Source organism: Mesitornis unicolor, unplaced genomic scaffold, assembly GCF_000695765.1.
Source record: "Mesitornis unicolor isolate BGI_N332 unplaced genomic scaffold, ASM69576v1 scaffold8501, whole genome shotgun sequence".
Lineage (NCBI taxonomy): Eukaryota > Metazoa > Chordata > Aves > Mesitornithiformes > Mesitornithidae > Mesitornis > Mesitornis unicolor.
Genome location: NW_010163160.1, coordinates 153,512 through 163,345, shown reverse-complemented (window position 1 = coordinate 163,345; position 9,834 = coordinate 153,512). Strand labels below are relative to the sequence as shown.

At 52.5% G+C, this 9,834-nt stretch overlaps 1 protein-coding gene across 1 annotated transcript; it reads right to left on the bottom strand.

The window, feature by feature from the left end:
* Positions 1–3,353: 3,353 nt before the first annotated feature.
* Positions 3,354–7,463, bottom strand: FAM3D (family with sequence similarity 3, member D). The gene is made up of 9 exons (XM_010193864.1): positions 7,451–7,463; positions 6,579–6,686; positions 6,239–6,259; positions 5,497–5,620; positions 5,185–5,243; positions 4,945–4,995; positions 3,878–3,962; positions 3,626–3,752; positions 3,354–3,443 (listed from the first exon to the last, which is right to left on the bottom strand). The coding sequence occupies exons 1-9, from the start codon at positions 7,461–7,463 to the stop codon at positions 3,354–3,356; spliced, it is 678 nt and encodes a 225-aa protein (XP_010192166.1).
* Positions 7,464–9,834: the final 2,371 nt, after the last annotated feature.

Sequence of the window (9,834 nt, the reverse complement as noted above, 5' to 3'; positions counted from 1 at the left end):
TGCCATCAGCCGCTTTAGCACGCGTGGGGCAAAACAAGCACCGTGTGCCTTCATCATAAATCCTGAACCAAACCGCCCCGTTGTTACCTTTTTCCCGTGAGACGCCCCCATGGTCCGACGGTCTGGGCTGTGCTCTTCTCACCGGGGCTGTGGGACCGGCCGGCTCCCCGTGGTCCCTGGCCCCGTTATGCCCGGGGAGATGCGCGGCCGTGAGGCTCCCGGCCCCTCGGTGGCTGCTGTGGGGAGAGGTGGGTGAAATCCAGCCCGTCTGCAGCGGAGCCGGGCGGGAAAGCTTGCTTTTCCTCCCTTCTCGCAGCACGTGGAGAACTCATTTTCTTCGTGCACCTAACGGCTGGCTCGCACCCAGGCTCTGCCCGGGCACAAAGGCAGCTTTCATGCTGTGGATGCCCGGTTTCTAAGCTGGGATCCGTATTTTTGAGAGGCTGTGGAAGATTATGGTAATTGCACTTGACAGGGCAAGATGTCACAGGACGCGGATTCGCCCGGCTGCGGGGCCCCGGCACCCGCCGGTCCTCGCCTGGAGTATCCTTCCTAGCTGCTCCTTTGCTGCTTTGCCAAAACAAATCCATACCCCCAAAATAAGGCAGGATTATCCCTCAGGATACCTGGCTGTATCCTGGCTCTTTGCTCCTGTTGCAGCACTGGATTTTGCAAACTTGGCTCCCGCGAATGCTCGGGACTGCCTGTTTGCTGCTGGAGCCCACCACGACCCCTGGTGAGACCGAGTTACCTGGAGCTGGGTCCTGGGAGGTCAGGGGAATGCGGCACTGTGAAAACCAGCCAGGTAGGTACCTGTCTCTGCAATAATTCAGCTTTTAAAATACCAAGGCACTAAACAAAACTCATTTGGGGACTGCTGTCCCTGCACCTGCTGTCCTTTCCAGGCCTTTTAAAAAAAGAAGCAAGTTAAATTTGACTCCTGAAACCACACACACACACACACACACACACATATATATGTATATATATATACACACACTATATTTATAACCCCGACCCCCAGACTTCTGGACTTTTGATGAGCTCCAATTTATTTATCAGGACGCAGTGACTTTGGAGGTCTGGTTCATCAAAATGCTGGCTGCTGGTTAAGATCCCTGCACAGGAGTTGCCCTTTCAGCTCCCCCTATTTATTGAAAATAGTGGCATACCTTAGTAACAGCTCAGCGATAGACTCAAAGTTAGTTTTAACCGTCTGTAGCACGCTGAAACACACATTTCCTTTATTTTGGCTTTAAACCAGATTTCTAACGTGCGTTGCAAGGGGCTAGGAAGAGTTTTTTGAAAGGGGCTGGTTGTTTCCTGGGCTGTGGCTGATGCTGTGTGCTGCTTTACCCCGTGCAGCCACCTTTGCAGATCTTGGGCTGTTTTTGATTTGTCTTAAGAGCGAATTGAGATCTTTTGAGGGGGCTTAAAATAGTTGGCATATTTATGCTGGCAGGGCTGTGTGATGTGAAGGCTGTTGTGTCTGTTGTGTTGTGTTGTTTTTCACTGCTGCCGGGGCTAGGGATGATTCAGCGCTCAGGATTAACCGCTGCTGCTGCAGCAGATTTAGGGATCAATTCATGGTGGAGGCTTCCCTCGGTGTGGTCAGGTGCACGTTAAGAGCACAGGAGGATAAGCTGGGATTAAATACTACAGCTACTGGGGAATTCCTGTGTGGTGGCTGTTTGGGGCTTTTATTTCGGTTTTGTCTCTGGAGGTCCTTACAGGTGTTACACAATTTATTTTGGGATTTTTCCTTGTTTAGGCAGAACCAGTTGCCTCACTGGTTTTGGATGGTGATGCTGGGGTTTGGATCCAGGGTTCTGTCCCTGCGGTGGCTGGTGTGGGACAGGCTGTGTCTTTTCCTAACCTTATCCTGCCAACGCTCCTCACTTCTCCTGCTCCCCTGAGGTGACCTGTGGGTTCAGATAACCAGTGTGAACTGCCCAGAGAAGCCGTGCTGGGGCAAACGCTGCTGTTACAGGCAGAAAAGGCTGTGCATGATTGCCCTGTGCTACCCTGCACAGCTCCTGGTGCTCTAGCAGAAATGCTCCACCCTCGTGTTGTGCAAAACTGCTGGTCTGCTTTAAAGTATGGGGAGAAAAACCTGATGCAATCATAGGAAATTAAAGTCTGTATATGATGGGAATTTATCCCTGTCCATGATAACAGATAAGCCCAGACCATCACTCATGCAGCTTATCTGATCTCAGCAGTGCTTGCAGAGTGAACTAAAATATTAGTCTGGGAGGCTTTGGGCACAGCCAGTGTTTGGGTGAATGCACCCAGACACGAGAGGGGAGCAGATGCTCCCCCAGGACCTCCTTGGCATTGGGAAGCACCCTGGAAGGGCTGCAGGGCTTTACTGGCCTGCAGTTGGGCAGGGGTCTCTCCTCTCCTGGTGGTGTCGGCTGGTCCTGGGTTGGGGTGCAGCTCCCGAAGCAAAGGGGGTGCCTGCAGCAGGGTGCCAGTCTGGGGATGCTGTATCGATCCAGAGTGGTGCTGGCTCCATCTCTCCTGGTAAAAGGCTCCCACCTATTGGTTATGCTGCACAACTTCAGCTGGCTGAGAGACTTCCACATCCATCCCTCCCTCTTTGCAGGGCAAAGTCAGGTTGGCGCATCCCTGGGGTTATCCCAACACTGGGGGCTTAACTCTGGAGGGTTTACCTCTGATTTAACCCAGGAAGGGTGCAATCAGGTGAGGGAAATGCTTTGGTCTGAAAATAGTAACCTACATCCCCGTGGCCCTCTGGGCTTACTGTGGCTGTAGGAGACAGTGGGGGCTGGCAGGAGCTCTAGGGGGAAACCACCACGGCCTGAGCATCCCTAGGGATGACTCTGCCCTGTGGGGAGGGGGAGCACTGGTGTGTGCTGCTGTGGGGTGGACAGTTGTGATGCCCGGGTGGTGGCAGAGGACCTGGCAATGCTGTGCCTGCAGCAAAAAGCCTGGATTATGCTTAAAAATGGAAGTGAGAAGGCAGTGCTTTATAATTAGGTCTCTTATTTAAGAAATAGGAAAAAACCTTCTAGAAAATTTTTGGTGAAAAGACAGAAAAATAAAATACCCCAAACTGACCCATAGTTGTGGACAGCTCAGCTGAAACCTGGCTGGGTGACTGCTCTGCAGGCACTGGTGCAGCTCTTCCCCAAGCCCTGCACAGCCCCTGCTGTGAAACAGGGGGTCACTGGGAGCGGGCAGCCGCTGCTGGGCTGTGTGACTGGATGGTGGGGGGCTGGGGTTGGAGTGATGGGGCTGGTGACCCCACAGTGGGGCTGGTGTCCCTGCAATGACGCTGGTGTCCTGGTGAGGCTGGGCTTGCCTCTGTGGCAGGCTGGGGTGTGATGCTAATCCATTTTCCTGGGGGCACAGCCCTCCATCTCCAGCAGCTCTGGCCAGCCGTCGTATTTATTTGTCTCCTTATCATTTTTGATGTGCTGCAGGAAGAAAAGAGAGAAAATGTGTGAGGAGGTTGGTGGCAGAGTGCAAGTTTGCTCTTGGACGTGGCAAAACTTGCAGCTTGGTTTGATGTGGGGAATAACACTGCTGGCCCATGTCTTCTGCAGAGGTAGGCGAGATGTGGCTCAGGATGAGCTGGTGGCAGGGGAGGGTCATGTACCTCTTCAAAGGGGCTCTTGTTCTTCATCCCCTTTGCTCCTAAGAAGACCCAGTTGTCCCGGAAGCCCAGCTCTTTCACGTAGCTGCTGCCCAGCTCCACAAAATGTGCTCGTACTTTGTCATTCATCCTGAAAGAGGGTAAGGAGGTGTTAGTGTGGTGCCGGGTGGGTGTCCCCTCCTGTGCCTGCACCTCCAGCTCCCCCCAGCTGCGGATTTTTGGGGAGCCAGGTATTGCTCCTGAGGCTAGACTCACCTTGTGGCAGCATCATCGTAGCTGGCTGTCAGCACGATGGTGCCGTGCTGGATCTCTTGGAGGAAGGTTTCCAGTTTACTAATGTCTGCAAGAGAAGAGCATTATGCAACACAAGAAATGAACCTGCTTGGCCGCAGCGCTGCCTGCCCTGTGATCGTGCCTTTGGGTGTACTGCAGGAGTTATTCCCCATCCCGCATCCTGGGATGCTCGAGTCCAACGCCCCATCTAGTGGCACAGGAGCCGACTGCCGTCTCTTGCCCTGCGCCTCTTGCCTGCAAACTCAGCCTGAAATCTCATTACAGTGGTGCTCCTCCTTAAAACTCCAGAGGGACTACAAATAGCTTGCAAAACCAACAGGCAGAAAGGGTGATGGATCCCTGGGGAGGGCTCAAATGGCAAATCAAAAGCACCTTAGTGGTGTCTTTAGCGTGGGATTTGGAGGAGTCTCACTGTAACTCTGGAGAGTTTGGTACCAGCTTTGCAATGACAGTGAGATTTACAGCATCCTGCAGGTCAGTACCAGCCGGGCTGTGAGCAGGTGCCGCCCCAGCCTAGAGCATCTTCTCGCTGTCAGGAGGGTTGGTTGAAGTTGGCAGATGTGGGGATGTGGTTTTTGCTGCCGCCGGGCTCTGCTCCATGTGCCCAACCTTGCTTGGGGCTGGGGGACACATCTCGCCTGCCTTGCCCTGCTGCTGCTCAGCCACCACCAGCATCCAAAAACCAAGCTGAAGTTTGTAAAATCTCATGATTAGCGTAACTACTTGTTCTGAGAAAGTAGCCTCTCTCAGGTCTCAGGTGCCCTGGTTTATTAGTTTTAGTGAAATTACGTTTTCCAGGCTATTATGTGCATGTAGAAGGGGCGACAAGCCAATCTTGCATTGGGACTCCAGGCTCAATGGCCTCGGGGAAAGCTGAGATTTTACCACCGGAGCTGGCAATGCTGGTCAAAGTCCACAGACTTTAACATTAAATACACGAGACAGAAGCAGCCTAAAGAGCTGGCAGCCAACAGCGCTGGGATGAGACATGGGTGGGAGCCACCAAGCCACAAAGCCACTGCACTTACCTCCAGAGTACATGTCGAATGTGTTCATTTTCAGGAGCTGCCCACTTGATCCTGGAAGGTTAAAATTCAAAACAAGAGCACTGTGAGTTTGCTAGGGTGGCTCTAGGCTTTTCCTGGCCACCAGCTTGGGCTTCCTGCTGCAAAATGCTTTGTCCTTTCCTTCAGTGTGTCATATTTGCTTCCTTGGGCAAAAAGTGACCCTGCCTGTGGGGACATGGGGGTCAGTGACCCCTCACTCACCATTCACCAGTGCGATGTTCAGGCCTCGGCCAATGTTGTTTTTCACGCTGCTCATGAGGCTGGAAAGGAAAGCAGAGAGCACCAGTGAATGCAGGGATGCCCTGGAGATGCTGGTGAAACAGTGTGATGGGGCAATGTGTGGCTATGGGCAGCACAAATCTCCCAGATGTGGTAGCAAAGAAAACTATTTCCAAAATTTTTTAACCACAAATGCACCATGGTGGCCATCAGTGGGCTTGGCAGAGGCCACACTTGCCCTATTCAAGCCAAAGCCAGCCGTGGCTGCCCCATCCCCTGCCTTGCGCTGCTTACATCACGTCGTCGAAGCAGATGGAGGGTCCCACCACGTTTGCAGCGCCGCTGATGATCTTGAAGGCGAAATAGTTCAGTGGGCAGCTCTTCTGGTTCCCACACTTGTGCCGGAGCAGCTGCTCACCTGTGAGGGAGGAGCGGAGCTGCAAGCCATGGTGTTGGCCTTGCAGGTTAGCACCAGCCATGTCCCCGAGGGGCTGAGCAGGGCAGGCACTGGGGCACAGTCTCCCACTAAGAGGGCAAATTCTGGACCAGCTTCTTGTTTGAGGTTTACAGTGCCGAGGCATGGTCTAGGGTGGGATGGGGTGGCCGAGGTGCTGCTGTGGGTGTGAGGAGTGGGGCAGCAGGGCTGATGCCACAGGGATTGCAGAGGTGTGTGCTGGGAGGGTTCAGAGCTGGCACTTGATCAAGGCCAGCCCTTTGCAGCTTTCCTGCCTGCAGCTTCCCCATTCTGGGCCAGGGCAGGAACCTGTGCCACGCTGCCTGCATTGGGCCTGTAACTGCCTTCCTGCTAGAGCCTGTGGCTTGGGGGGTGTTTCTGCTGGGGCAGGTGGATCATGCAAAGGTTTGTGTGCTTGCAGAACCCACCAAAGCTGCTGCTGCTGCATGCCATAATGAAATTTCCTGTGTTTTGGGGTGGGATTTTGCTTTGGGAAAGGGGCTTTTGAGGGCAGATCCTATCGTCACCCTCACCCCTGGAGCGGTGGTGTGTGATGGAGGTGAAGTTGAGAGCGGTACTCACGTTTGGGCTGCTTGGTGGCACCTGTGGGTACCAAACAGGCAGGTTAGACACCCCAGGGAGCTGCTGGCTCTTCCCCGAGCCGGTAGCAGCTGTTCAGACAGCAATTCCCCAAAACTGCTCCCCGTGGTCATGAGCACCCCTGGAGCCACCCACCCTGGTACAACTTCCCACCGCGCTGTCCCCTCTCTGCCCTGCTGGCCAGAGCTGGTGGCTGTAGCCTTGCTCAGAGACTGCAAGTGCAAATGTCTATGGTAACTACATGCAGCTCTGGGGTCTGGCTTGCGGTGGGGCTGCCCACACCCTCCCTTGGGACCCATCCGAAATCCTGCCAGCGCCTCACCGAGCCAGCTCCGCAGGCTGATGGTTTTCCACCTGTGATCGAAGTACGTCTGCATGACGAGCCATGTGGCCAGCAGCGTGAGGAGCAGCACCGCGTACCGGATCGTGACTGTGAGGGGTGGGAGAGGAACCAGGTGAGAGCAGCTGCAGCAGTGCGGGCTGGGGACTGGAGCATCCCTTTTGGCTTCTTGGGGACTTGGGCTGTGTGTCCCAAGGGTACCACGCACAAAGTGACAGCCAGCGCTTGTGTGGCATGGGACAGCATCTAATACTCCTTTGTTCATCCTCTAAAAGGATCTGATCTCTTAATTAATATCTTTAGAGCGTGTGGTGATGCTCAGATAGGCACTGCCCTTCTACTGGGAGGCACTGTTCATATTTCTCTCTGCATTAGAGTAAATCTGGTAATTAGCCAGAGAGCTATGTAAATCCAAATATTTCTTGTGTTCCCAGTGCTGGGAAGGCTGCTATCCCCCAATTAGTCACTAGCTACAGCCGAGCAGCTGCTAATACAAATGTGATTGGCATTTGGCTTTAAAGTGCAGCGCTCATTGGAGCAAAACGTTCCAGTCCTGCATGGAAAGAGAGTAGAAAAATATACTTATATGGTAGCTGAATGGCTCTTATGGAACCAGGACTGTCTCAATAGTCATTTCTTCCCAGCCACAGAGGGTTTCACTGGGAAATGACAACAGACTGAAATCTACACAAATCTCTTAAAAACCTGATGCTTATACAAAGGCCCTTTCCCGTGGCCCTGGCAGGGGAAGGTCAGTGTAGCAGGGCTTGGAAGGGGTCATGTAAATGAGAAGGAGCCATAAAGAACTGTAGAAAAAGGGACAGAGAAAAGTAAATCTCTGCTTCCCTCCTTACCTGCCACCCGCATGGTGGTGGGGAGAGAGCACGACCGAGGGGTGGCCGAGGGTCACGGGTCACGCTGAGGAAAAAGAAGGAAATACCATAAAGCCTACCTGTAACTCACCCAAACCAGGCAGACAGTAGATGAAAACATAATTTCTATGTTTGGGCATATTTGCAACAAGAGGTCACCAAAGATGTGTAAATTGCTATCAGGTACCTGTGCACAATCCCACCCTGATGCTGGAGTCCCAGCATTAGAGCAGGCTGCAGGGATTGAGCTTGCTTAAGTTTTAAGCCTCTGGACTCTTCCCTGTTGATTGCTTGTGGGCTCCTGTTTCGTGACATTTTCTCAGTAACGGATCATGCTTTTCTGTTCTGATAGTGATGAGCTCAAGGAGCACATTTTCAATCATGGCTTTGCTGTGTTTCCTTCTGAGATTATGCAAAGCAGGCTTCAAATATTGGGGGCTGCAAAATGTCATCTGAGGACAAGCTGCAATTTGGCCTTGCCCAGCCTGGGGAATGTGTGAGAACAAACTTGTGCTCCTTAAAACGAGAAAGGGAAGGAAGGCAGTGCCGTTGAGTTGGGCTGAGCAGCGCTGGGTTTGGGACACCTGCCTTAAAACCAGAAATGTTTCCTCTTGTCCAAATCCTGCAGTGTCTTTACCCACAGGAATGAGGAGTGGTTGTAATTTGGAATGTATACTATTTCCTACCCGAGCGAGTCTGCCCTGCTCCCTCCTGCTGCTGCCCCAATGGTAGCGATGGGCACCTGCCACCCCATGCACTGGGCTCCTGAGTGGGGCACCCACTCTTACCTTCAAAATTCAGAGATGCAGCCTGGTGAGTGTCCGTCCTGCAAACCACTCTGGTGTCCTAAGGCAAATTGTCACCAGTGAGACATGTACTCAGAGTTAAAGAGCCTGATGTTAACTAAAGCAGCCCTTTAGTGAGGCTTGGCATAGGAAATTTGTAAAAGAGCTATGCTGAGAGTTGCTTTTCCTGTTTGAAGGGCAAATAAGGAGAAATGGGTGACAGCAGGGCTGGGCTGAAAGCTGATTTCAGGCTGCTGCGTCATGAGGAAGAAGAGAGGAGCTTCACCTCCTGCCCAGCTTCGCTCCAGGCCCCCACACAGGACCTGAGTTCAGGGAAGGGTGTCCATGGCCACAGGATTGACCATGGCCATGGTGCAGCATCCTCCCTTGGCCCCTCACTTCTCTGCAGCAGTTCCCTCCAGAGAAAGGTGATGATGAGCAGGCATTTGCCTCTGTAGGAGGTGGCGTGGGGTCTGCAGCTTCTCCCATGCCTGGCTCCCCAGCCCAGTGCCTGGTCTGGTGCTGGGTGTGATGGGGCCAGAAGAGCAGCCCTTAAAATCCCCCTTGGCAAGTTGTATAGTCTTCAAAATGGGTATTGGTTTGCTTTTGAAGTTTGTTGACTTCTCCAAATGCCATGAGCAGAGCCTGGAGCTGGTGGGGATTTGGACCCGGGCCGTGGTTTGGGCACAGTGTGTGGAGCAAAACTCCCCTGGGTTTACAAAACATCCCCGTTTGGTCCCTGCTGCTGCAGGGGACACTGGCCTCACTGGGACCCATTGCACAGTGCTCTCCTTTGCCAAATTTGTTTTTATTCTATGTGCATATTGATTTAGTTGGAGAGAGAGAGAAATGGAAAACCAAACCGATAAACACTACTGCTTTGGTCATGCATTTGTTTGGACTATTTATCTTCACCTTAATCCCAGGTAAAATTTATTGGGTGCAGTCTCTAGGTGCTGGAATTCCTGGAACCTGATTGCATTACAAGTGATTACAAGAGGGTAGCCCAGTCCTGGAATCTCTATTATAATATCTTTTAATTGTTTGGATTTACTTTTTTCTCCCCCTAAGACTGTGCCAGAAAAACAAGGCGCCTGTACTTGGGCATCTGCCAGAGAGTGACTTGCAGGAGAGGAAGTAACTGTGGTGAGTGATAAACAGAGTTATTTGTCTAATAAACCTGAAACGTATTTGCTTAAAAAACATTCCAAGAGCAAAAAACTTGTTGGACAAATACTCTTTCGAGCTCTGTGGTGTTGTGAGAGGCTCCACCCTGAGCCCGCTCAGGACTGAAGTGCCGCTTGACTGCTGCCAAGAAAAAAAACCAGGCAGATCCCTGTCCTCGCAAGGAGGTTTTCCAGGATGCAGTGGGTGAATGTTCCTGTTTTAGTTCCTCATTTTGGTAAGGGGTGGGGATGTGGCTTAAAGAGAGTGGTTGCTAGATGTCTTCTCTGCCCAGACCCAGCAAGTTACCCCTCCAAAAGTCAGAGTTTTCCTGCAAAACTGAATGCAGAGGTGCAGAAGAGGGGCTGGTGTAGGGTGGGTGCGCATCCACGGTGTGTCGAAGACTGGTCCCACCAC

What these genes read in the sequence shown, in the direction of transcription:
- FAM3D (XM_010193864.1), bottom strand. An exon ending in GAACATCGCACTGGTGAATG is followed by an intron (nt 4,996 to 5,184) that starts GTGAGTGAGGGG and finishes TTAACCTTCCAG; the next exon opens with GATCAAGTGGGCAGCTCCTG. An exon ending in ACAAGAGCCCCTTTGAAGAG is followed by an intron (nt 3,444 to 3,625) that starts GTACATGACCCT and finishes TTCTTCCTGCAG; the next exon opens with CACATCAAAAATGATAAGGA.